At 40.3% G+C, this 26,128-nt stretch overlaps 2 protein-coding genes across 6 annotated transcripts in view; one reads left to right on the top strand and one right to left on the bottom strand.

Annotated features, from left to right (window-relative positions):
- RBL2 (RB transcriptional corepressor like 2) overlaps positions 1 to 13,517 on the top strand; it is a 42,346-nt gene extending 28,829 nt beyond the window's left edge. Inside the window, exons 15-23 of one of the 2 annotated variants that reach the window (XM_064489163.1) lie at positions 946 to 1,215; positions 1,415 to 1,695; positions 1,787 to 1,963; positions 6,644 to 6,715; positions 7,396 to 7,501; positions 8,118 to 8,323; positions 8,950 to 9,114; positions 12,062 to 12,233; positions 12,745 to 13,517. In XM_064489163.1, the coding sequence (XP_064345233.1) occupies positions 946 to 1,215; positions 1,415 to 1,695; positions 1,787 to 1,963; positions 6,644 to 6,715; positions 7,396 to 7,501; positions 8,118 to 8,323; positions 8,950 to 9,114; positions 12,062 to 12,232 (1,448 nt within the window). In that variant the 3' untranslated portion in view covers position 12,233; positions 12,745 to 13,517. Of the gene's footprint in view, positions 1 to 945; positions 1,216 to 1,414; positions 1,696 to 1,786; positions 1,964 to 6,643; positions 6,716 to 7,395; positions 7,502 to 8,117; positions 8,324 to 8,949; positions 9,115 to 12,061 lie in introns of both variants that reach the window. The other variant, XM_031458438.2, reaches the window with a different exon arrangement.
- Positions 13,518 to 13,559: 42 nt separating this feature from the next.
- On the bottom strand, positions 13,560 to 22,877 carry AKTIP (AKT interacting protein). 4 transcript variants are annotated; one of them, XM_031458439.2, is made up of 10 exons: positions 22,765 to 22,877; positions 20,207 to 20,320; positions 18,711 to 18,916; positions 16,473 to 16,537; positions 16,288 to 16,388; positions 15,725 to 15,813; positions 15,548 to 15,646; positions 15,350 to 15,457; positions 14,524 to 14,584; positions 13,560 to 14,358 (listed from the first exon to the last, which is right to left on the bottom strand). In XM_031458439.2, the coding sequence occupies exons 2-10, from the start codon at positions 20,246 to 20,248 to the stop codon at positions 14,248 to 14,250; spliced, it is 882 nt and encodes a 293-aa protein (XP_031314299.1). In that variant the 5' UTR covers positions 20,249 to 20,320; positions 22,765 to 22,877; the 3' UTR covers positions 13,560 to 14,247. The 4 variants fall into 4 exon arrangements, with proteins under 4 accessions (XP_031314299.1, XP_031314300.1, XP_064345234.1 ...); XM_031458440.2 differs by having other exon boundaries at positions 13,560 to 14,355; positions 22,765 to 22,874; XM_064489164.1 differs by having other exon boundaries at positions 22,741 to 22,870.
- Positions 22,878 to 26,128: the final 3,251 nt, after the last annotated feature.

The following is a 26,128-nucleotide window of genomic DNA, read 5'->3' as shown; positions in this document are numbered from 1 at the left end:
TGTCAGTCCTCTTAGACCTCCCAACATACGTTTTCAATATTTAAATCCCACTGATGTGCAGTTTACAGCTGGACTTGGAAGAGGAAAAAGAATGCTTCTCGAAAATTCATACATTGGTGTGAATACTTAATAGACTAAGCTATAATGGTTAACAGAGTTTCTTGTTTGGGATGTTGAAAGTTTTAGAAATAGATAGTGGTGGTGGTTGCACATTGTGAATGTAAAGCCACTGAATTGCATACTTAAAAATGGTTAAAGTGGCAAGTTATATGTTGCATATATTTTACCACAGTAAAACAAAAACCTCATAATTGAATTGTACAGTTTAAGTGGGTTTTATATATATATATATATGAATCATATCTCAATAAAATTATTCTAAAAAATAAACTAAGATTAATTGAATCCAAAACATGTATCTCCATTCTTGCTGAAGAACATTATTGAGTTTTAGTAATTTTCTATATGTAAAAAATGACAAAGGTGAAAATTCATAAAATGGGGGAAACGCTCCCAGATGATACCATAGTAATAACAGGTCCATCGAGTCTTCTTATCAAGTAGTGGCTTCACAGTGAAGTCACATCTTACATGGGTGTTAGGCAGAAAGTAAATGTGGTAGAAAATAGAAAATTATTTAATTTGCCCCTAAATCATTAAGGTTCTGTGGTAGTGGAGAGCAAAGTCCAGTTTGATCTGGCAGAAGGTGGAGTGAAGTAGGGAGCACTGTGAGACAAAATAGAGAAAAATCCTCTAAGTATTGCTCTTAATAGTGTCAGTTGAATTTTCATTCAGTGAAAGTAGTTATGGTGTGACTCTTATAATTTTTGTTTTTAAATTATGAAGTATTTCAAACACTAATTAGTTGTGTACATAACAGCTTGGATAGAAGTCAGATCTGTCTCCTTGAGTTAACGTGTTTGTTTGGTTTATTTTTGACCCTAGGCATAGCATCTCCAACCACATTATACGATAGGTACAGCTCCCCGACAGCCAGCTCTACCAGGAGGAGGCTGTTTGTTGAGAATGATAGCCCCACTGATGGAGGGACACCTGGGCGCATTCCCCCACAGCCTCTGGTCAATGCCGTCTCTGTGCAGAATGTATCTGGGGAGGCTGTTTCTGTCACACCAGTTCCTGGACAGACTTTGGTCACCATGGCAACAGCCACTGTCACAGCCAACAATGGACAAACAGTGACCATTCCTGTGCAAGGTAAGGAAGGCAGAGTTGGATATTAAGTTCCATCTCTGTGGCATTTATTAGAAAGTTACCTGAGATTTGGCTGGAATGATGATATGAGACAAGATTGGAGAGGGGTGGTTTGGGACGGTGGAAATTGGAAACCTCTGCCTGGAGAATCATGTATTATCAACATCTTCTTTGTGCTTTTTTCCTTTGAAACAAACTTTAGGCATTGCCAATGAAAATGGAGGAATAACATTCTTCCCAGTCCAAGTCAATGTTGGGGGGCAGGCACAAGCTGTGACTGGCTCCATCCAGCCCCTCAGTGCTCAGGCCCTGGCTGGAAGTTTGAGCTCTCAACAGGTGACAGGAACGACCTTGCAAGTCCCTGGTCAGGTGGCCATTCAACAGATTTCCCCAGGTGGACAGCAGCAGAAACCAGGCCTGCCTTTAACCAGCGGCAGTATTAGACCCAGGAAGACCAGTTCTTTATCACTTTTCTTTAGAAAGGTAATTTTTCATGTACCCTTACCAGGTCTAGAGCTTGGGAAATATGAGAGTTAGATAAACAGAGTTTGAGATACTTTTATTTATCTACCAGGTTTACCACTTAGCAGGTGTTCGCCTTCGGGATCTTTGTGCTAAACTGGATATTTCAGATGAACTGAGGAAAAAAATCTGGACTTGTTTTGAATTCTCCATAATTCAGTGTCCTGAACTTATGATGGACAGACATCTGGACCAGTTGTTAATGTGTGCCATTTATGTGATGGCAAAGGTGAGTACCATTTGGAATATAAAAGGAAAAAGTAAAGATGCTGCTTTCTTATTCTCAGAACACATTTAACAGCTTTATTGAGATATAATTCACATACCACCATATAACCTACTCGTTCAAAATGTACAACTTAGTGGATTTTGGTTTATTCATAAATACATGTGACATTCACCATAGTCAGTTTTAGAACATGGTATTCCATTGTATAAATATATATTTTGTTTATCCTTTCATCAGTTGATGGACGTTTAGATTATTTCCACTTTGGGAACATTTGTGTACAAGTTTTTGCATGGACATTTGTTTTTTGGGGAGGAGGCTAGTTGGGTTTATTTATTTATTTGTTTGTTTTTAACAGAGGTACTGGGGATTGAACCTAGGACCTTGTACATGCTAAGCATGACTCTACCACTGAGCTATACCCTCCCCCACTGCATCTTTTTATTTCTCTTCTGTATATTCCTAGGAGTGGACTGCTGGGTCACATTGTAAACTGTGTTTAACTATTTGAGGAACCGCTGATCTGTTTTCCAAAGTCACGGCACCATTTTACATTTCCACTGGTAGCATATGAGAGTCCTGATTTCTCCACATTCTCATCAACACTTTTTAACTCAACACTCATCAACTGACTTTTTAAAAATAATTTGAGGTGAAATTCACATAACATAAAATTACCCATTTAAAAACAAATGGTTCAGGTTTTGAAATTGGTAACTTTTGGTTTGTTTGGCTAGTCTAAATCTCTTGAAATTCTTTATGAATTTTAGAATCAGCTTGTCATTTCTGACTTTGTGTCACAAGGAAGTCAGGTCAGGTTCTGATAGGGATTGTTCTGTAGATCAGTTTGGGCAGTATTGCTGTCTTAACTGTATTTCACCTTCTGACCAGTGAACATAGGATTTTTTCCATTTATCTATGTCATCTTTAACTTCTTTCAACAATATTTTGCAGTTTTCATAGTATAACTTTTACACTTTTTTGTTAACTTTGTTTTCTTTTTGATGCTATTATAAATGCAGTTGTTTCATTTTTGATGTGTTCATTGCAAATGTATGGAAATACAATTGATTTTTATGTTTATCTCATATCCTATAACCTTGCCAAACTCATTTATTACTTCTAATTGAGTGGATTATTTAGGATTTTCCATGTACAAGATCATGTAATCTGCTTATAGACGTATTTGTGTTACTTCTTGCTTGTACTGGATGCCTTTAATTTTTTTTTTTTCATTTCTAATTACTCTGACTAGATCTCTGGTATTGTTGAATAAAAGTGTTGAGAGCAGAAATTCTTGCCTTGTTCTTGGTTTTAGGACGAAAGCAAAAGTAAAGTATGATATTAGCTGTGTTTTTTTTTTCATGGATGCTTTTATCAGGTTGAGGAAGTTCTCTCCTATTCCTAGTCTGTTGAGTGTATTTATCATGAAAAGGTGTTGGAAATAGATATGCTTTTTCTGCATCTTTTGAGATAATTGTGGGTTTTGTTTTTTATTCTATTGATATAGTGCATCACATTGACTGAATTTTCACACATACCATCCGTGCATTCTTGGTGTAAATCTCACTTGGTCATGGTATACAATTCTTTTTATATGTTTCTAGGCTCAGTTTGCTATTATTTTGTTGAAGAATTTTGTCCTGCTCATAAAAGATATTGGTCTGTAGTTTTCTTGTAATGGCTTTTTCTGGTTTTGTTATCAGGGTAACATTGGACTCAATGCCTAGGGAAGTGTTCCTTTTTCTATTTTTTGGAAGTTTGTGAGGAATTGGTATTAATTCTTCTTTAAATGTTTGGTAGAATTTAGCAGTAAAGCTCTTTGGGCCCTATGCTTTTCTTTGTGGGTAGTTTATTGATGAATAATTCTTTTTCTTGTTATGAGTCTATTTAGATTGTCTGTTTCTTCTAGAATCTGTTTTGGTAGTATGTCTTCCTCAAATTTTGTCTGTTTCCTCTGGGCTTTCTAATTTGTTGGCACACAGTTGTTTAAAATATTTTTTTAGTCATTTTTTTATTCTTTGTCAGTAGTAATTTGATAACCTTTTTATCTTGGCTACTCTTGCTGAAGGTTTGTCTACTTTGTTGATCTTGTCAAAGAGCCAGCATTTGGTTTCATTTATTATTAGATGCTCTAATCTTTATTACTTCCTTCTTTCTGCTTGCTTTAGGCTTAATTTTTGCTCTTCTCTTTAGTGTCTTAAGATGGATGGTTGAGTAATTAATCTTTCTTTCTTTTTACTATAGGCATTTAACAACTATAAATTTCCCTTTAACCACTGCTTTAGCTGCATCTCATAAGTTATGGTATGTTGTGTCTTCATTTTCACTCATGGCAGAGTATTTTCTCATTTCTCTTTTGATATGACTCATTGTTAGCTAGGTATGTTGTTTAATTTCCACGTATCTGTGAGTTTCCCAAATTTGTTAATAATTTCTAGTTTCAATCCATTGTGATCAAAATTACACTTTGTATTACTTTAGTCCTTTTAAATTTATTGAAGCTTGTTTTCTAGCCTAGCATATGGTCTAACCTGGAGAACATTCACTGTGCACTTGAGAAGAATGTGTATTCTGTTATTGTTGGGTGGAGTATTCTGTAGATTATCTGTAAGGCCTAGTTGTTTAATGATGTTCAATTCCTCTGTTTCTTTACTGATCTTCTTTCTAGTTGATCTATCCATTATTGAAAGTGGGATATTGAACTCTAAATATTATTATTGAATTGTTTGTTTCTGCTTTCATTTCTGTTAGTTTTTAATTCATGCATTTTGGTGTTCTGGTATTAGGTGAATGTGTGTTTTTTTAATTGTTAGTTTTTGATGCATTGGTGCTTTCATCATTATGAAACGTCCTTTTCGTCTCTAGTAACTTTTAGTTTTGTTTTAAAGTCTATTTAATGTGATATTTGTATAGTCATCCAGCTTTCCTGGGGTTGCTGTTTGCATGTTATATCTTCTTCCCCATCCTTTTCTTTTATATCCTTTTGTCTGTTTTAATCTACAGTGTGTCTCTTGTGGACAGAGTATAGTTGGATTTCATTTTCATCCAGTCTAAAAATTTCTGCCTTTTGATTGTGTTGTTTAATCCATTCATATTTAACATTGTTGTTTTAACTGAATTTACGTCTGTTATTTTACTTTTTGTTTTTTATATATGTCTCATGTATTTTTGGTCCTCTATTGCTTTCATTTGCATTAGATGAATACTTTCTAATGCAGCATTTTGATTTCATTAATGACTTTTTAACTTTTTTTTCCTTAATGGTTTCTTTAGGGCTTACCATTTACATATTTTTTTCTTCTTGCTGTATTCTTTTTTTTTGCCCCACTTTTATTGAAAAATAATTGATGTATCACATTGTGTAAGTGTAAGGTGTACAATGTGATGGTTTGATACATGTATATATTGCATTATGATTACCACTATAGGTTAGTTAATGTCAATCACCCAACTACTTTTTCTTGGTAGTGAGTATATTTAAGATCAACTCTCTTAGCAGCTGTCAAGTATACAGTACAGTTTGTTAACTGTAGTCATCATGCTGTATATTAGATCCCCAGAACTTACTCATCTTATAACTGGAAGCTCGTATTCTCTGATCAACATCTCCCCCACTTCCTCATACATATACTAATTATGAAAAAAATCCATATATATTATGAAAAATATAGTTTTATGCAATTTTTAAAAAATTAGTTGTGAATAAACATGCATTTTATACTATCTTTACAATTACATAATTATCTTTACCAGTCCTCTTTGTTTTTTTGTTTATTTTGGTTTTTGTGTGTGGGGGGGTGGTATTTGAATTACTCTGTGGGGTCACTTTTAGTTTCAGGAACTTTCATTAGTATTTTCATGTAAGATGGTTCTGCCAGCAGTAGATTTCCTTTCTGTATGTTTTTCTGAGATTTTATTTCACTTTCACTAATGAAAGATAACTTTTCTGGATATTGGATTCCTAGTTATTACTTTGTTCAGTCTCGTAGCCTCCATAGTTACTAATGAGAAGTTAGTGGTTACTTTATTGGAGTTTCCTTGTAAGCAAAAAGTTGCTTTTCTCTTGATGCTTTCAAGATTTTCTCTTTGGCCTCCAGCATTTTTTTTTTAACTGTATGTCTGGGTATGGATCTCTTCACATTTATCCTACTTGGCATTCACTAAGATTTCTGGATGTGTAGATTAATATTTTAAAAATAAGTTTGGGAAGCTTTCAGTCTTTCTTTTTTTTTGCTTCTCTCCTCTCCTTCTGGTAACTATTTTGTGTATCTTGGTGTGTTTAATGGTGTGCTACATTTCGCTGAAGCTGTTAACTTTTCTTCACTTTTTTTCTCTGTTCTTTGGATTGCAGTCTCCATTTTCAAGTTGGCTAAATTTTTTTCTTTGCTAGTTCAAATCTACTCTTTCATTCCTCTGGTGAATTTTTTGCTACTGCAATTTTTTTTATTCCAGGTCTTCATTCAAAAACCATTTATTCCCTCTGTTGTTAGTGAATTTTAGTAGATTTTCTTGAATATATATTCATTTGTTGTATGCTTTTAGGACCATTGCAGATACTTTAAGTGGTTGTTTTTATATAATTTTCACCAGTTTCACAGGGGAGCACGTTCACAGAGCACCTCACAGAACTATGCTGGAAGTTAAATTCTCTCTCAAAATACTCTTGTTCTTTGCCAGGTCACAAAAGAAGACAAGTCCTTCCAGAATATTATGCGTTGTTATAGGACTCAGCCACAGGCCCGGAGCCAGGTAACTACAGTTTCCTCTCAGGGCTGAAAATAAAGGTTAAAATCTTTGATGAATACAATAAGTTAACTTCAGTTGATTCTGTGGCCTTTTCTCCAGAATAAACTAAGACTACTTTAAGCGAAACCTTTATTTTAATTTTATTTAATTATTGACAGACAGCTTCATATCCTGATTAGTTAAGTTCTCTTTTCCCCCAGAGGTAATAATGTGAAATATTTGATTCCTTCTTAATTCAGATAATCCCAAAATAGATTAGGAAGCTGTTTGGATTGTGTCACCTTGAATTCAGTCTGGTTGAGGAAACACAGTACTGTACATTTAACCAAGATAGCATAAAATGAAATCTTAAAACTCATTTTACCTTTAATGATATTCATGTATGTCATAGATGTAGGTGTATGTAAGATCTTTGTGTTTAACCTAGAATGACTTGATTTTATGGTTGGATACTATTACTGCTCTGCGGTATTATAGGCAGTATTTGGACGTTGAAGGCCCTGATGTAAATCCTGTGTTACTTAATAGATGTATCTATAACTTTCGCTGTATTTATTAACCTCCCCTGATTAGGACTATCACCATACGGAGTTGTGAGGATTAAGCATCATGTCAAGGTCATGCAGTCTAGGATGCACTCAATAAATACTAGTTTCTGTTCCTGTCTCATGATTTCTCTAAAGGTGTATAGAAGTGTTTTGATAAAAGGGAAAAGGAAAAGAAGAAATTCTGGCAGCAGTGATAGCAGAAGCCATCAGAATTCTCCAACAGAACTAAACAAAGACAGAAGTAAGTGTGATCTTTATGAACTCTTAAAAAGCAAAATTAGGACCTTCTCTCCTTTTTTTAGGCCTAGAAAACTAAGGATTACTAAATGAAATTACTGCTATAGAAACTATGAAAATATTTTATTGGCAAAATATTTGTTGGAAGAATAAACCTAATTCTAAATTTATAGCAAAGTTGTCTATCCTTTATCCCATGGCTTTGAGGCACATTGTGTACAACATTTTTTTCCTCCAGGGGAATTAGAGGTTAGAGAAGGCAGGAATTTGTTGACCTGAGTTCTAGAAAAATGTGACATGTCAACTGAAACCATGCTATGGAAATACCATCCCGAATTGATTTACACCACTTCATGCAGGGCTCGGGTCCTAGAAAACTTGGTGTAAATTAAAGAAAACTACTCAGGAGGCCCTTGCTGCATGTAGAGCACGGTGATGAAGTTAGTACTTCATTCTTATCTGCACTTTGCTCCCTGGTATGAGGAACAGAGTGCCCATTTGCTGCCACTAAACAAGCAGAGCAGGTAGCTCTGTGCACCCTTGTCTTACTGGATTCTCTTTTTAAACACAGGGTGTACTCGCAGTCTTTCTGTTTAACACTCTTTGTCCCACGGTTGCAGCCAGCAGAGACTCCAGCCCTGTCATGAGGTCGAGCAGCACCCTGCCGGTTCCACAGCCGAGCAGTGCCCCTCCGACACCGACTCGCCTCACAGGTGCCAACAGCGACGTGGAAGAGGAGGAGAGGGGAGACCTCATTCAGTTCTACAACAACATCTACATAAAGCAGATTAAAACATTTGCCATGAAGTATTCACAGGCAAATGTAGTAAGTTCAGCGAGGACTGTTTCATACTTTTTTCACTTGTGAGGAATGAGGAGTCACTTATGTTTAAGCTACTTCTTTGTAAACCAGTTTTACAAATAATTCTTTTGTTCAGTAAAACTAAGGAAGTCTCTAACAGAAATAATTTGCATAACCAGCATAATTTCTATTATTGTGAAGCATTAAACAAGAATAAGATGGTATTTGGATTCCCAACAAAGTATAGTAACACGAGACAAACTGCATGAGTTCAAATTGTCCAAAACTTGCCAGCTGTGGTGAGCTTGCAAGTTATTTAACTTTTTCTGTGCCTCTTGTTTCCTCTTAGAAAATGGGAATACATGTCCCTTGCTCAGAAAGCTTGTTGTGAGGATTGAATAGCATGATGTATTAAAAATGCTTTAAAAAGTGACTGGCACAAAGTCAGCACTTAAGTTTTGCTATTTGTGTGGTTTTCTTTAGGTTTAATTGTTGCTGTTGGGCCGTCACTGTCTACCATTCATTCCTAAAGCTGCTGGTTTATTACACCTCTTCACTCTTTGAATGAAAATAACCATTTTCAAAAAAAAGTACCTGGTTAGAAATCTTGTTTACCTTTCTTAGAAATACTGATTTTTTTTTTTTAACAGATGGATGCTCCTCCACTCTCCCCTTACCCATTTGTAAGAACAGGCTCTCCTCGCCGAATACAGTTGTCTCAAAATCATCCTGTCTACATTTCCCCACATAAAAATGAAACAATGCTTTCTCCTCGAGAAAAGATTTTCTACTACTTCAGCAACAGTCCTTCAAAGGTGAGCCTAATATAAATCTTGGCCTTTACTAACTTCAGAATGCTTAGGATTCTAGCAACAGGATTATCCAATTCAACATGAAACCAACCAACCAGTTTAGAAGTGGGCACAAGATTTGGAAACACTGCATCCATTACATGCCCATTAGAATGCTAAAATCTAAGAAAATGACAGTAACAAATCATGGAGATGATGTGGAGCAGTGGTAACTTTTATATATTGCTAGTAAGTACGCAAAGTGGTATCACAGAGCCATTGTACCTGGAAGACAGCTTAGTAGTTTCTTTTAAAGGATAACATATCTTTACCATATAGCGAGTAATCCCACTGCTGGGTATTTACCCAAGTGGAATGAAACTTAGGTTCTTACGGAAAATGTACATGAATGTTTCTAATGACTTTAGTCCTAATTGCCCAAAAGTGGAAAACCCACTTTAGCTGGTTAATGGATAAACAAACCTGTGGTACCCCCAGACAGGACTATTACTTTGCAGTAAAAAGGAACAAACTACTGATACACTCAGCAAAAAAGATGAATCTCAGGTGCATCAGTGCTTAAATGAAACACTAGATTCGGTAGACCACTTACTATATAATTCCACTTCCGTTGACATCCTGGAAAAGACAAAACTACAGGGACAAGGAACATCAGTGGTTACTTGGAAGTGGGTTAACTAGGAGTGAGGGAATTCTTCAGAATGAAGGAACTATTTTATCTTTATTGTGGTGGTAACATGACTGTATGTGTCAAAGCATGCAGAACTGTCAGGCTTAAATGGGTGAATTGTAACTGTATGTAAACTTAACCTAACTTTTTCTGCACAAAACATTTTTTTAAGTGTCCAATTCAGTGGTTTTCAATCCTGCCTGTATATTATCACTACTTGGGGATGTTTCAAAAAAAAAAAAAATCTAGCAAAGAATTGGGAATTTTTTCAGTAAATGACAGCAGTATTATTAGACTGTTGGAGAAAGACTTGCATCACAACTTAGTAGGTAATAGCTGAGATCAAGGAAGAATATTACAAAGCAAGAAGTACCTCAAGGTCCAGAACCAACCTATGATAACCTGACGTTTACACTACCATGAGAAAAGAAGTATCAGACACCACACAAGATCAAGTCAGATGATTAATCGTTAGTGACACTTGTCAGGACAGTTTCAGTGAATTGGTACAACTTGTTAATAAGTTACAATAATAGAGCTTATAGTAGTAAACAATTGGGAGGAAATAATATATTAGTAGGGGATTAAACTATGATTCAGATGTACCATAGAATATCATAGAGCAGTTAGAGAGATGGGATCCATATACACTGATATGAGAAGACCTAAGACATAATGTTAGCTGAACAAATATTCCAAATGGTACATAAAATGTACCATTTAAATATTTTTGAAACCTTACTTAATGCACATTACATTTCTAATGAGTGCATTCCTAGGAGAAGAGTAGACATCTACACAGTGGCCTGATTTGTTCAGGGAATGAATGATGATAGTAGGTGTCCCAAGGGACTAGGTGAGGCTAAGCAGTCTAGGTGTGTTCTGTATGAATTTGTTTGGAATAAGAATTTATTCATTTTTAAACTATCATATACATGTTGTATCAATTATGGTGTATAAAACTGCATACTGTATATAAATTATGCATAACATTAATGTACAATATTAATGTGCTATGTATATTAAGGTATACAATTATAGACTGCACAATATATACATCACATAATGATGTATACATTATATGCAAATAACATTTATACAATTAATGTATACAATTAACAATTTAAGGAATATTCAAGTAAATAAGAGACTAGAGATAGGAAGTGCAGACAGACTTAGGAAGGCAAGAGGGTAAAAGGGAGTCAGGAAAGCTTTCTTAAGATAGTTAAGATTTGAGAAGGTGCATATACTGATAATAGAAAACACTGGTGATTTTATTTAAAATCTCAGAAAAGTTTATTATTTTGAAATAATAAAACTAGTATAAATATGCCTAGGATTTGCTTTAAAACATTCTGGGGGATGAGGAAGTAATGAGGGTACAGATCCAATAAGACTGGCTGAAACTGCTGAAGTGGGATGTGAGGATTCACTGACTCTTCTACTTTCCCATGTATGTTTGAAATTTCCTATAATAATAAATGCATGTGAAATATCCTCAGTATGCTTTACATTAGGAAACAGGGACAATGACAGCAGCACAGGAAAAAAAACTTAACTACCAGAAAATAAACGTCATAACTGACTTTGGGGCTCTGGAGAGACTTCATGCTGATGGTACCTATAAATAGATCCAGTCTCTCTAGCACTCTGGCAATGTTTTTCTCAATCCGAGTTCCTCATGTGAACCACAGAACACAGAAAATAATTCGCCTGACTTTTCTCAGTTCTCCCAAGGATAATATATAACTAACTAGTACATTCTAGAATTACAGATCATACTAATAAATTACCTAATTAGATGCCTCAGGGAATTAAGGCTTCTCTTGTGAAATTCCATGGCTGCTAAAAAAAAAATGAGTAACACTCGACTGGGACAAAAAAGGGTATAATACTGTGTAAAATCATGCTATTTTTTAAAAAATGAAAATGGAGACGTATGGAATCGATTAAATATGGTATAGCAATGTGATGCTCTATTAACTGTTGTTAAAAAAAAATTTGTGACCTTTTTACATTGTGGAAAAGTGTACATCAAAATCACCTCTGGAGCTTGTTAAAAAAAAATAGAACTATTCTGCCTCTAGCCCAGAAAATCATCAGTCTCAGCCAATTGAGACGTAAAATTGGAAGGATGTGAAATTTTACAGTTCTTTCTTTATAAAGATATTCCAGCTCTTCAAGGTAAACTGCTTAACTCATTTGAGGTTCTGTGACTTAAACAGAACTATGTGTATTACAGTTATAAAGTTTTTATATCTATCCTACCCGCCCCCCCAGAGACTGAGAGAAATTAACAGTATGATACGGACAGGAGAAACTCCAACCAAAAAGAGAGGGATTCTTTTGGAAGATGGAAGTGAATCACCTGCAAAAAGAATTTGCCCAGAAAATCATTCTGCCTTATTACGCCGTCTCCAAGATGTAGCTAATGACCGAGGTTCCCACTGAGGTTAGTCTGTTGTACTGAAACTGTCTCTTCACAAACTGTTTAGCAGCATCATTTAATGCATGCTAGATGATGGGGCTCTTTTCCTTAATCCTTCCAGTATCCTTAGGATATTTTTACTCATCCCAACTGCCTTTTTTCCTACCAGTCAGTGCTTGCCATCAAGAGTACTTAGAATCCAAACTTGGATTTTTTTTTTTTCACTCTTTGGCAAAGCTATTACAAGTATTGCAGAGAACAAAGCATACTCCAATAGGTGAATAAGAGGTCTCTGTTAACATGTTCCAGCAGAGGACCTGTTTTTCAACTCATTCCTACCTGTTTTGTGGTCACCTCTGGCCCTCATGAAAAGCAAAACAAAAACTAGGTATTTTGTCCTAAAACACTTGGTAGGAGTGTGAGATTTTTGCATTCCCAAAAGGTGACAAGGTAGAGCACCCAGATTTGGAGGTCCTAGGTTATTAGTCCAAGTCTCCCGTTCCCTTTGTATAATTCTTCCCTCTCTCCCCCTTAGGTGTGGTGCAGTGTGTGAGTGAACTTGTATAAGAAGTGGCACTTTAGGGCTGTAAAAGGCATGATTTTGTAACCTAGATTTTGCTGTATATTTGCGACGGCACTTTCTACAATGTGAACTTTGAGTACAAAACTTCTAGGCTGAACTTAATTCAGTATCTTCTTCAATGCTTTTGTACTTTTTTAAAAACTGTTAAAGCTCCAATAGCTACCTTTTGGGTGTGTGTTTTAAATTCTCCAGTGTTTTGTTAATAGGGATCGGATGGCTAAGTAAAGATTTTAAATCAAGGTGAATTAAGGGGATTATTATGAAAAATTACGACCTCTTCCTTAGGAGGTAGTTATCCAAAAGACGTGTGTCTTTATTAAGGTGATATATTTTAAATCTTTGGATGTGTTCCTGACAGTTAAATAAAAAAAAAAGCTTGGAGAATTTAGGTTTTTATTAGTACATAGTACCATTTATACAAATTAGAAAATGTTAATTTAACAGCTATTGAATTATCTATATATACCTTTATTAATCACTATTGTTCCAGCAGTTTTAAAGTTGAATGAATAATCTTATTAGGGAGAAAATTCAATTGTAAATTGAATCAGTATAAACAAAGTTACTAGGTAACTTCATATTGCTCTGAAAGAAATATGGAACTTACACTGTTCAATTAGAATAGTGTTCTGCAAAAATATTTATAAAACCTCTCAAGATACTTACTGCTACTGTAATTTTATATGAAAATAAGTGTATTTTTCAATAAAGCATTTATAAATTAATCTGTTTAGTTATATTGAGAAAAGGGTATTTAGTTTCCTGCATAAATGACAAAGAACAATCATTTATTGGTTTATTGTCTCTACAAAACACATTAATCATTCATCATTTAAATATCTGACTTCAATAGAAACCATTTTAACACTTTTTCTCCCTCCTGCCATAAAAATACAGTAAGTAATTTGCTTTTTAAAAAAACTATGAACGAGTGTTCTGGTTTCCTCTCACCCACCTAATATGTACCTCAGTGACAGCAGTTCGTATATTAGTAACACAGTAGGCTGAGGCCTGAGGTTCAAGTGATCTTCCACTTAAAAGTGCTCATCAGCTATGGGAACTGTTCTCCATACCTGTCCTCCACATCCTAACGTATGTACGGCTGGAACCACTGATTCAGAAATCATTAGATAGCGCTGAACTCCGCCTACTTTATTCGTTTAAATGAATGCAACTTACCTTTAGCATTATATTCAGAAAAATACTTAAGCGTCAAGGTCCCCAGTAACTTGGAGCACTGAACTAGATAACCGCCCTAAAGCACTTCTGACAGAAGTAACGCATCACGTAAAGAGGTTTCCAAAACTCGCGGCTCAAACCCAAGCACTCACGGACGACACCGACATCAGTCACCGTTCACACTGTTTTACTCTGCAGGCAGTCCTCTGCCATCGGTCAGCTGTCACCAGCCCGAGTCCAGCAGGAAAGTGCACAGTGCACCAGAGTCACCGGCTCTTAAGTTGCTACTGTTTTCTCTTCTTTACTGAAAGGTTGTACCGAGCCAGGCTTTACCCAGGACAGGCCAGCAACGTGAACACTTTTATTGTGCTGTTCTTCAGGCTTCTTCTAGGCACAATGAAAAACAGACATTAAAAAAATAACCGATGAGGAGATGTCAGCACTATACAGATTGGTTTCCCCAAAAGTTACCTGTATGTACTGAGCAGCTGCCAATGAAGACATTTTAGAAAGCAAACGAGTTAACTACTTCCAAAATGGTCATCTACTTACTTTCTGAGTCAGCATCTTCTCTCTGGCTTCATCATGTACAGAAGGATTCCACGGAGAAAAGCTTAAGGAAGAGAAAAACATTAACAAACTGCTCACTAAATCTGCTTAATGTCCATTTTTACAATTTTAAGCCAGTTCCCCTAACAAAACTTAACAGGGAACAGTTTTTAGTCAGTCGTCAATATGTAAGTTTTAGACATTCTCTGATTTTCTCACATAACCGTCCCTCACAAAGCACTTTACATGGGTTCGCTCCCAACACCTCTGGAGTCCTGTGAGGCACAGTGAAAGTAACCGCTCTGGGTCTCCAAAGCCCATCAGGAAAAGCCACCCAGTCTAACTGCAGAACCCAAGCTCCTGACCACTACACTGTGCTGCCCCACCAGCAGCATCGATGCTGCCAAAGAGCTAAATCACCAGCTCCTTACTTCTCAATACTCCTCTGCCCCTCTTCCCCGAGATAAAGTATCACAGTGCCCAACAAACCCGTCGTTCATACTGATCGCTCGCACACTGTTCATCTCCCTCCTTCCACCAATCTGTGCGCTGATGGGGTAAGGGAGTTTAAGAGGGGCTCCAGCTAAAACTGCCAGCTGGAAAGGAGTCCTGACATTTGAACGTGTGACATTAGGAAACCAAAGTCTCTAGGCTTGCTATTGGCACAACGTGTCAGTCCACGTAAAGCAGAAGTCAAGTTATAACCGAATTAGAAAGGTTGTAAGCTAACAGATTACACACTTTCCCTTTAAATCCCCTTTCTAAGGCCACCTGGAGAATGGAAGCACAGTGCTGCAAAGTGCAGTTTCTCTGGATAATCAGCACTCACCTAATTGCATACGGGTCATCTATTTTAGGCTGGTCAAATAAACGAGCAGTGCACACCTTAACACTGTCAACTACTTTACTTTTAAACAGCTGAACATCTTTTTCGTACCTGTTGTAAAAGTTTAAATCAAAAAGTTACCAATGTGATCTACTTCACTATCTTCAAATTCTTCTTAAATAACAAAGCAAAGTAACATACAGAACTGCAGCCTCTGGGTTTAGGGGGCTTGCTGTATCAATCTTGTAGAACACCCTCCTTGCGTACATCAGGACCTGCCAAATATGGTTATGGTTCCGCCTAAAGGGAAACATGACAGGGTTACTGAGGCTTCCTCTTGCTGGCTTATGTCACCAGAGGAAACACTTATTTACTAACCTCCATTTTGCAAATGCTCTCTTTACATCCAGTTCACCTGAGGTGGGATCCACGAGCGGGTGAAAGACCGGAATATCAAACACCAAGCGCTGGATTTAAAGAGAGACACATCCATTAATGGCAGCAATAGAGCTTGTCAGACCCACACAGAGAGCTGCAAAGAGGGCTTCAGGACAAGGCCGTCACGTTGCTTAAAGTCAAAGAGCTGCCTCAAGAGGACACTTAACTATTTTCAGTGTCTTCCTGTAAAACTAAGTGTTGCAGCGAAGCGGGGGAAAGTCACTCTCCCCTGCCACGGCAGTCACCGCTCACACAGTAAGTGCTGCACTGAGCCTCAGCGCGCGTGCCGAGCGGAGAAGCCGGTAAAGCCAAGGGCAAAGGCCAGCACAGCCAGACGCAGCAAGGCATAAAAACCCCCGTGACAGGCTGCTGAGTAGGTAAGAGATTCTGGGAAACTGAAATCATAAACGCATTAGGTCAGGAAAAGAAGCAAGAAATCTTTAAAGCCTTTTAAGCCCTCCTCGCTGACCAAGAAATGAAGCCAGGCTGTGCCCCCTACTTACAGGGCAGTCACCATCTGGGTAGTTATCAGGGATGTAAACTGTAAACTTAAACACACCATCTTGATACAGTCCGTGCCGTATGAATATTACTCCAAACCACACTGTAGGAAAAAATATACACCGTTAATGGCTATGTTTGTGTCAGAGGAACCAAATGTGCTATAAAGTAAGTGAATCCTTCTTACTTAATGCAGATCGATAAGATGGCTGCACATAGACACCTGGTAACTTCTGTTTCACAACCAAGGTACTAAAACAGAAGCAGAACAGTGAGATTTGATGTATGGAAATGGAAATGACACATATAGACCAAACCGCCCACGTTCATTTTTTGCGAGGAGTCCCTCGAGGGGCAGCTGATGCCCTAACCAGACAGACGGAGCCATCACAACCTGTCACCTGGCCCTGACTGCTGCCCATTTACTGGCTTCCGAGCATTTGCTCACAGAGAAACATGGCCAAAAGCGGGCCCCAGATTAAGAAATTAAAACCAAACGGATACACAAAGAATCAAGTTTTCCTCCCAGAAATCAGTTTCCCTAAAACACACCATCTTGGAAACCAACCTGTAGGCAATGCTGGACATTAAATTTTAGGTCAATGAGAGTATGTATCAAATTACTGCCTTCGTGACTATGGACAATAGATCTCACCCACCCACATTCAAAAGCCATTTTAAAATACAATTTTAGGTAATTAAGACATCAGAATTCGATGGAACTACCCTCACGTGGGTGTCATTTCAAGTCTGAACACCAGTCCACGTGGCAGTGTTCTGGGTGAAGGCAGGCATCCGCGTGAGGCGCTCACACTCCTGAACTTGCCCCCAACTCGGACACCTGAACTCTGTGGGCCCTGGTGTGGGAAAACGGTGGTGCGGACACGAGGGAAGATGAGCACACTGACACGCAGGCTGCACTGGCCCTTCTGGGACCTGTCACCTGACAGCCATTCTTCTCTGTCCCTTGCAACCGGGCTATGACCCTTGTTAAGGAAGGCTGTGACTGGACCTTAAAAAGAACAGTGTTCACCGAGGGCCTTAAAACACATGAACCTACCAGTCCTCAGTCTTCTGAGAAGTAGCTTATTGGACCTGCGTCAGTTGCTTTTATTTATTACCTATTTGCTACCACACTTATTTTTAAAATCATTTTAGTTATTCCATTTTTAAGTCATTAAAATTCAGCATGTCAACAGCAGCATGGTTGGCAGATGTAACTACTGCAGTGAGGTTTGCCAGAAAGGCAATTTTGTATCCCAACACAGACAGCAGATTTAATGTCACAGTGGAAGGCTGTCCAACTCTGCCTGGCCAGACACAGGCCTCCATTATAAAGCCGAAGGGACGGCTGCTACTGGTTCACACCCAGCCATTTACACTGGGGCCTCAGACCCTCCAATGTGGCAGCATTAGTGCAGTGATGGAGGGCTTGAGGGTGCTTTTAAAATAACTTCATGTACAAAGGAATTCTTAAATGACTGAAGTTAAGAATTCTCCAAACTTTGTCCTTGTAACAAATTATCAAATCAAATGCCATCTGCACTTACTCACTATTTGAGCCCCTTTGGTGGCCAGGAGCTGGGTCATCACTAGGAGACTCTGCAGAAGTGCCCATCTCCTCACACTCTATTGATATGTGCAACTTTACTCTAATTTTTGACTTCTGTGACTAGTCAGGTTCTTCTTGACATGAAGCCCAAATCTTTATAACTTCCCTAGAATTGCCCGTCTGCCTCTGGGGGCCACACAGGAAAAGTCAAATTCCTTTTCTAATGACAGACCTTCAAACATATGAAGACAGCTTTAACAAGTACTTTCTAGGCTTTCTCTTCTCCAAGTCCATGGTCCCCATTCCTTCAGCTGTTGACTCCAAAAGTCTGGCTTCCTGACCTTTGTCTACAGGGACCGTCTCCTCCAGGGACCATCTCCTCAGTCTGTCAGGATGCCTCTGGTTGGGTCTGACCCAAGGAGGAACAATGATCACCCTCCCACTGTCCGCCCTCTACAACCACCTCTTCGGGAGGCGAACCCTCACCTCATATAAAGGGAGACCAAAACTAAGTTTCTGACCTACTGTGGATGCTTAGTAAATCTTAGTTTCTTTCTCCTCTTGCTCTCCAAAACAGACATGGAAAATTAAAGCACACATTGCCTTTAAATCTTATTTACCCAAGCTCTGAGTAAGAACCATCACTTGTAGAAGAGGGCGTTTATGTAACACCACTGAGGCCTTGGTTAAGAAAGGTGATACTACCAGCAACCGCTTCCATCGTCCTGTGCACACGAAGGCCAACGCCGGAGGGGGACGGGTTTGCGCTTTACGGGTAAATGGCTGCTGTGTACTACTGAGTCCATCAGAATAAATTTAATTCTTTACCTTTCAAGGGTCATTCAAAATGGAACCAAATAGTTTAGAACTCACAATTCTGCAAGAAGAGAGTATTCCAGGTAGAAAGGTCCGTAGGAAGCGTGAGTGCCATTTGTTGACTGTGTCGCTGGGGCAGGAGATGTAGGCTTAGTTATGGGCAAAGCATTTTTGGGAATGGAAGGCAGCTGTTTCTTTGGAGCAGTGCGTGGAGGACTGGTTTTCACGTCCCCTGTTAAAGTCTTCTCTTCACCATCAGATCGCTATTCAAGGTGGAAGTGGTGAGAACATTTGTTAGGATGATTCTTAAATCACAAGACTACATGTGATGTGCTCTTGGTCCTTGACTGAAAAGCGGGAATTACTCTTTCTAAGGACATTCTAGCACCATGAGCAAGATGGCCTGACAGTGCTTGAAGCAGGCAGGCCACTCTAAAGAGCGGGACAAAGCTGCTCCAAGACTAAACCGTTAGAAGATTCATCCATGCCCATTCATTCATCCATGACAATAAAGCCGATATTTACAGGATTTACATGAAACAGAAAGGAATGGTTTCTCCTGGCGGTCCCAGAAAGAGGGCAAGGGGTTACTGAGCAATTAGACAACTGTGCAAGACTAGAAAAAACCCCTGGCACTTACAGGTCAGGTGCTAAGTAGCTCAAAATAGGGTAGATGACCAAACTCACAGTCACTACCTGATGTCATCACTTTGGTCAGAAACTAAGAATGAAGCTATTCTCTCACTTGCATGGGTCTGATTTTGATCTTGTCCCTAATGGATATGTTTCCACATGTGGACTATCACCAGAAAACTGTCATCCTTCATCAAAGACAAAGGTCTAAATGAGTCAGAGACTAAATTACCATCTCATGGCACTTTCTTGGCTCAGGTACAAAGGCCGTTTAATTAGCTGTATAAGGGGAGCGTATAACTCAGTGGTCGAGCACTTGCTTAGCATGCACAAGGCCCTGGGTTCAATTCCCAGCACCTCCATTAAATACACAAAAACCTAATTGCCTTCCCCCCAAAATTAAAAAAATTGAAAAAATAGCTGTATTAAACATGTACATAGTACTGTATACAGAAAAAAGTTGATTAATAGTGGTGTTCTCTTATAGGCAGAATTACAGGTTATATTCATTTTCTTTTTGTATTTTAAGTTTTCCTATAATGTATTATTTTTCTAAATAAAACAGGTATTTTATTTAGAAAAATTTAACCAGCTCTCTCAAGTCTGACCTGACCGTTTTGGACTGGCCTTTCCCAAGACTTTTCTAACCATGGAATCTTACAGTTTGTAGAAAAACTACTACAATAATGTGTCACAAATTTCATCATGTGTAAATATAACCTAAGTCAAAACAGAAACGTGATTAGCAGAATCACTCAGAAACTGACTTTAGTCAACAAAATAATTATTTCTCAAAAGTAAAACCTAAACTAGAAAAACAAGGCAATTTGTTAAGGCTATAGGCAACCCTGGTATGAATTCTTTTGGCTTCTATTCTGACACAAATGGGTTTCCCCACTGAACTTATCAACTATACCTACTTTGCGCACAGAGCTTGTAGACATGCTCCAGAAAGGGTTCATAACGTGTCCTCCAAACAAAGAAATTCTGTGGTCTGTGTCATCAACCTCTTTCGTCCACAGAATTCACTTTACCTTAAAATGAGATGGGAAAACAGAGAAACATACCAACACCAATGGTTACATCTGAAATAGTTAAGAACTAAACGTGAACCTCTAAATAGAAATACAGTATAACGTTATATAATATATGGTTATAAAAACCTAGAGGAAAAAAATCTTCAGAAACAGTTTCCTTCTATACTCCCTCCCTCTTCTGATTCCAGTTTCTTTCCCATCTTTAAATGCCGACAGGAATCTGTGTACTGAGTCCTTGGCCAGGATTCAGAATATTCAGTGACACAGTTCAGCTCTGGTGCCAGAAGTGCAGAAGATATGGACTATAACTGTTGCTATTAGCATAATATCTAGGCATCTGGCTGCTGGGAAAGCTGGGTTCAGAATGCACTGTGCCCTCATGCACAAAGGGTCTCTCACTGTTCCCAGGGATATGGGAATTAAAGATCCAAGGGGCTAATTTAAGAGTGTCTTACATGAGTTGTCTCAAGTACAGAATGATTCTCTCCAGCAAAACTGGTAGCCGAAGATACAGCAGATGAGAAAGGGCTAATGGGTCCTGTTGGGACCATCCACAAGAAACAACCTTTTTCAGCTGCTTCAAGTGTGGAAACAGCAGGATTAGGCCTTTAAGGAATTGCCAAGCAATATGTACGAATGCAACAGAGGAGTGCAAACAGACATTTCACAAACACAGATCTTCCACCAAAGTTTCATGAAGTGGATAAGAAAGCGTGTCTCAAAGGTCCCAAAATCAGTGGGTCACTTACTAAAAATACAAAGGACAAGCAGCTAGCGGAGCTTTAAGAACAGCAGCTCGTCTGCTCTGTTGACTTCCCCCAGGCTCGGTCATGTTTAAAGCCGAGCTCCTCTAAATTCCTACTTGCACCAATCAAAAGGCTGAAGGTGAAGGGTGAAAACTTAAGCAACATTTTACAAAATTCTTAAGAAGCAAATCATTAGAGAAGCATGTACCAAATGTCCCTAATCAGCAACAATTTGCCAACGAGCCTCTGACATCCACAGGTGGATCCCATACCCTGCCAGCGCCCATTACTGCTGCTCTGCTTTCCAAGATACAATGCCACCCAATAATTAAAGGGATGAGGATTCTGGTTCTTCCACTTACCTGATGACTTACATCTGATAAGTAGCAACTTATTCCTGAGAGCTCTTTACAAATCTGCCTTTAAAGGTGACTATGATACAGGTAAAAATGGTTGGGACATCAAAAATGTAAGCGAGGGGTGGGATATGCTCCTGTTTGGTGCAAATGAAACACTGGTTTTCAGATCCAGAGTAATGTGCAGCACTCGACTATCATCTAGGACAGAACTGATTTAACAGAGGACCCTATCCCCTCGGGATACAGTGCTCACCACAGTGTAAATTTACTGGGGTGGATCAGTAAGGTGCCTTCCTAGTCTAACACATAATGATTCTATGACTTTGTCTTTAAGAATCAAATAAAATCCCCAGTTTCCCCTGTCTTTAAGAAGGCGGTATTATCTACCGCTGCCTGTTTCCAGCAACATAATCCCCTGGAGAAATTGTAGCACACTTTTCAGAAGTAACTACACCATATAACAGATGTCTACTCTACCCAGGCAGAGTATAACATCTTCCAACAGGAGTGACATGGATGTTAGAAGACACGAGACACGTCCTAGTCATTCCGAAACAATTTCAGAATTTCTGCTGGTTTAGCCATACAAATAAGACATGATTGCCTTTCTTTATACCACACAGCTGAGAAGTCAGTATCCTGGCCCCGCACGAACGAGTCGCACCTGTCGTAAGCCAAAACTTGAAAGACGGGCGGTTCTTTCCTTCTATGTACCATAGTCCTCAAACAGGCATATCACCCTGAACAGCCTTAAATTCTATGTTAAGAGGAGAACAAGCTGGGCCCAAGGAGAAAGATGAAAACAGCCTCGGCCCCGGCTCTCTGGGGACACTCGAGACGGGCACCCTCGCCCGGGGGCGGAAACCCATCTCTGCGCACGCAGAGAATCTGGACAAACCTGTCTCGAGATGAGTACAAGGCAGAGGCCAAGTCCCGGCCTCGCAGCTAGCTCGACGCCGGCCCTGGGCCCGAGAGACCGTCCAGTGGGGGCTGAGGGCCTCGGACACCCGCCTCAACCTGGGAGCGGGGACGGAGTCGGGCGTGAGGACCGGGCCGGGGAGGGCGGGCCCGCCTCCCCTCCTCAGGCCGGCCCAGCCCGGCTCCCGGACAGCCTCCCGGCGCCAGGCCCTGGACCTCCCGGCGGCCGGCACAGCAGGTGCCTGCAAACGCGGACAGGTGCCCGGCTCCACCCCCATGTCCCAGCGAGGCCGCCGTCACTGCGGAGTCGAGAGCCCCCGGTAAGGCAGACAAATGCCGGGCCCGACGACGCCGGGGACCCGGTTTGAGGACTCCAAGGCCCTCAAGTACCTACCACCGGCCTGGCAGTGCACCTCACCTTGGTGTTTTCAATGCAGTGTTCCTAGCTGCCGAGCGCAGTCGCGGCCCCACAGCATCTCTGGCCGCAGCGCCAACCCGGCCCCTGCCTACTCCCCGCCCCGCCCGGCCAGCTCTCAGCCTCGGCTCCGCCCCCCCCGGCCCCCGCCCCTGGGCCCTGCCGCTTCCGTCCAACTTCGCCGCGCCGAGTGGCTCCCATACCTGTCCGTCAAGAACGTTCTTCCGGGGGCGGTTGGAACGGCAGCACTAGGCTCTGCCAATCAAATCGGCTTTGGTTGGGTGGGGCAGCACTTGACCCTCCCCTTACGTAACAGCCCCGGGGCGAACTGTCAGTCACAGAGGTCTCGGCCCCGGGGGAGGGATGGGGCGGAAACAAGCACCTGGACATAATTGGGCAGGGCGTCCGTCAGTCACCATGGAGACCCGCCCACAGATTTGTGCGTGACCGCCGCTGCCATTCAGAAAGGCTGTGACTGCGGCTTTTCCTAGCCTGGGTCAGGGCGGGGCCTGGCGCAGGACTGGAGTCCCGAGAGAGGAGCCTGACGGTAAGCCGCCGCCGCCGCCTCACCGCCCCGGTCCCCGCCCGCGCTCGTTCCTCCGTCCCTGGCGGCTCCAGGAGGCCTGAGACTGCCACGTCGGGCGCAGCCGGGTCCTGCCGGCCCGCAATGGGAGGAGCTGGGGCCGCTGTCAGGTTGGGAGAACCTGGAAGAACACTTGATGTAACATTGAGAAACGCCTGTTTCCTGTGTCAAAGAATGGAGGAGCGAATGGATTACAGAGAATAGGCGCTCTCCTAAGTCATTCCTTGTCCCAGCTCTCATCCCTACAAGTTATCCTTTGGCCCGCTGCCAGAAGGGCTTTTTTTAAAGTGTACTTATCAGACCAGACATATACAATCCGAATCCGGGGGCGGTGAGTACCAGAAATTTATATTTGTCACAAGTTCCTCCGGTGATTCTGGTACTCATTGAAGTTTGAGAATCTTTCCCATGGTAACGTAGCTCCTGGTCCTCTGATTTTTTTTTTAATTTATTCAGTTTTTATCTCACAAACCCTCATTTTAATTAGAACACCGTTACCAAATCCAACTCTTTACTGCTCAAAAGCCAAACACGGGAGCAGTTTCAGACTGAATAAAATCTAACCTCCCTGATTTACAAGACACACCCTATGCTGGCCTCATTCCCATATTCCCGTCTCATTTCTCACGTTTCTTTCCAGCCTCGTTCTGTGACCGCTGCCCTTGGCTTTCACACCTCCAAGCTTTTTTTTTTTTTTATACGACGGTGCCTCCTCTTGGGATGCCCCTCCAGTCTCCACCTAACTCAGTATCTTACACTCAGAAGAGGAGAAATATTCTCTAATCAGGTTGTTTGTTCAGTTTTTGGTTGCCTTTGAACATCTGGTAAAACGACCTCCTTGTTAAATGGCAGGCAGCCAAACACTCCTAATCCCCAGGGTTGGTTCTGAAATCCAGCTTCCTCCTCTAGCTGAAAACATTCCTCAGCCACTTCCTTTTGTCCACTTTGAATACACTTAGGAATGTTGTGATGTCCTTAATATTATTAGTCTCAGTCGGTATAAAGAAAAGAGGAGGAGGAAATCCTTTCTCCTGGCCGCAAGTGGTCTCCCTTGGCACCTCTCTGACCCAATCCCTCCCAGCCTTCTTGGCAGTCTCCTCATCCTCTCCTGAAGTTTTTTCTGATCTCACCCTCTGCTCTCCTTCTTGGCAATCTCATCCTTTCCCTAAGCTTCACCAGGGACTCACATACATTTCTCCAGCTCAGATCTCTCCACGGAGCTTCAGGTACATTTATGCAACTGCCCTTTTGGCACTGGATGCTTCAGACACTTGTCAGATCCTTGTGGCTGCGCATGTCAGAAAACCCAACTCAAACAGGCTATCATAGCAGGGGGATTTGTCTCCAGCGGTGGGGCAGGTTCCAGGGGTGGCACTCCGGACCTCAAACGTGGCTTTCCCTCCAGTCCCTGGCATTGCACTGTCAGGCTGCTGCCATTCCAGACACACCCCATGGGACAGTGTCTAGCAAAAGCAAAAGGATCCTTTTCTTCCAAGGATCTCTTCAAAAGCAAGAATACCTTTCCCAGAAGCTCTCCAGAAGCAATGCTCACGTTTCAACAACCAGAAACTAGTTACTGGGTCTCTGCCCACAAAGAAACCAATCAAAGGCAAGTGGCATGAGTCTGCCATGACTGACAAGGGCTCAGCAAGATTTACCCTGGATCCCTGGACTTCAGGCAGAGGAATAACATGATTGGATTTATATCTTGAAAAGAACACTTTGCATGCACCCCAATGTTCATAGCAGCACTATTTACAATAGCCAAGACATGGAAACAACCTAAATGTCCATCGACAGATGACTGGATAAAGAAGTTGTGTATTTATACAATGGAATACTACTCAGTCATAAAAAGTAATAAAATGCCATTTGCAGCAACATGGAACGAACTGGAGATTGTCATTCTAAGTGAAATAAACCAGAAAGAGAAAGAAAAATACCATATGATATCATTTATATGTGGAATCTATTAAAAAAAAAGACAAATGGGCTTATTTACAAAACAGAAACAGACTCACAATCATGAAAAACAAACTTATGGTTACCAAGGGGAAAGGGGGTGGGAAGGGATAAATTGGGAGTTTGAGATTTGCAGATACTAGCTAATATATATAAAATAGATAAACAACAAGTTTATACTGTATAGCGCAGGGAACTATATTCAATATCTTGTAGTAACCTATAGTGAAAAAATATGAAAATGAATATATGTGTGTTCATGTATGACTGAAGCATTGTGCTGTACACCAGAAATTAACACAACATTGTAAACTGACTATACTTCAATCAAAATATATATACAAAAAAAAAAAAAAAGGAAAGAAAAGGCCACATTGTTTGGAGAACAGATTGTAGGGCCAACAGAGTATTTGGGAAACCACTGCGGTGGTTTGGCAAGAGATGATTACATAAGCTTGATGGTGGAGATGGAGAAGTGAATGAGTTCAGATGTTTAAGAGGTGGAATGGACAGGACTTGGCCATGGATTAGATGTGAGGGGTAAAGGGCTGAAGACAAGGGAAGAATCATGGATGAAGTCTAGATTTTGGCTTGAGCTACTGGAGGAATGGTGAGGCCATTCACTGAGATGAGAAACAGTAAAGCACACTCTTTGCAGGGTTTGGGGGATAGGGAAATAGTTCTGTTTCGACTAGGCCATGTTTGGGGTGTTTCTGTAGGTACTGCTGTTCATGTGCCTGATAACCATTTCCCCCTTCTTCATTGCTAACAGAGCCTTGAGTTTTGTTAAGGAGTCCCGCCCTTCAGGGTTGCCCTGCTGCT

Source organism: Camelus dromedarius, chromosome 9 (genome assembly GCF_036321535.1).
Source record: "Camelus dromedarius isolate mCamDro1 chromosome 9, mCamDro1.pat, whole genome shotgun sequence".
NCBI classification, from domain to species: domain Eukaryota; kingdom Metazoa; phylum Chordata; class Mammalia; order Artiodactyla; family Camelidae; genus Camelus; species Camelus dromedarius.
The sequence above is the reverse complement of the archived record's forward strand: the minus strand, read 5'-3'. Positions and strand labels throughout refer to the sequence as shown.

Bases quoted from the DNA above. Each gene is read 5' to 3' on its own strand.
- AKTIP (XM_031458439.2), bottom strand. From the start codon at position 20,248: ATGAACCCTTTCTGGAGCATGTCTACAAGCTCTGTGCGCAAA. The intron at 15,647-15,724 runs GTTAGTAAATAA...GTTTCCCTTTAG, and splicing joins AGAGCATTTGCAAAATGGAG to GCGGAACCATAACCATATTT. The intron at 14,585-15,349 runs GTGAGTGCTGAT...CTCTTCCTTAAG, and splicing joins GATGACCCGTATGCAATTAG to CTTTTCTCCGTGGAATCCTT.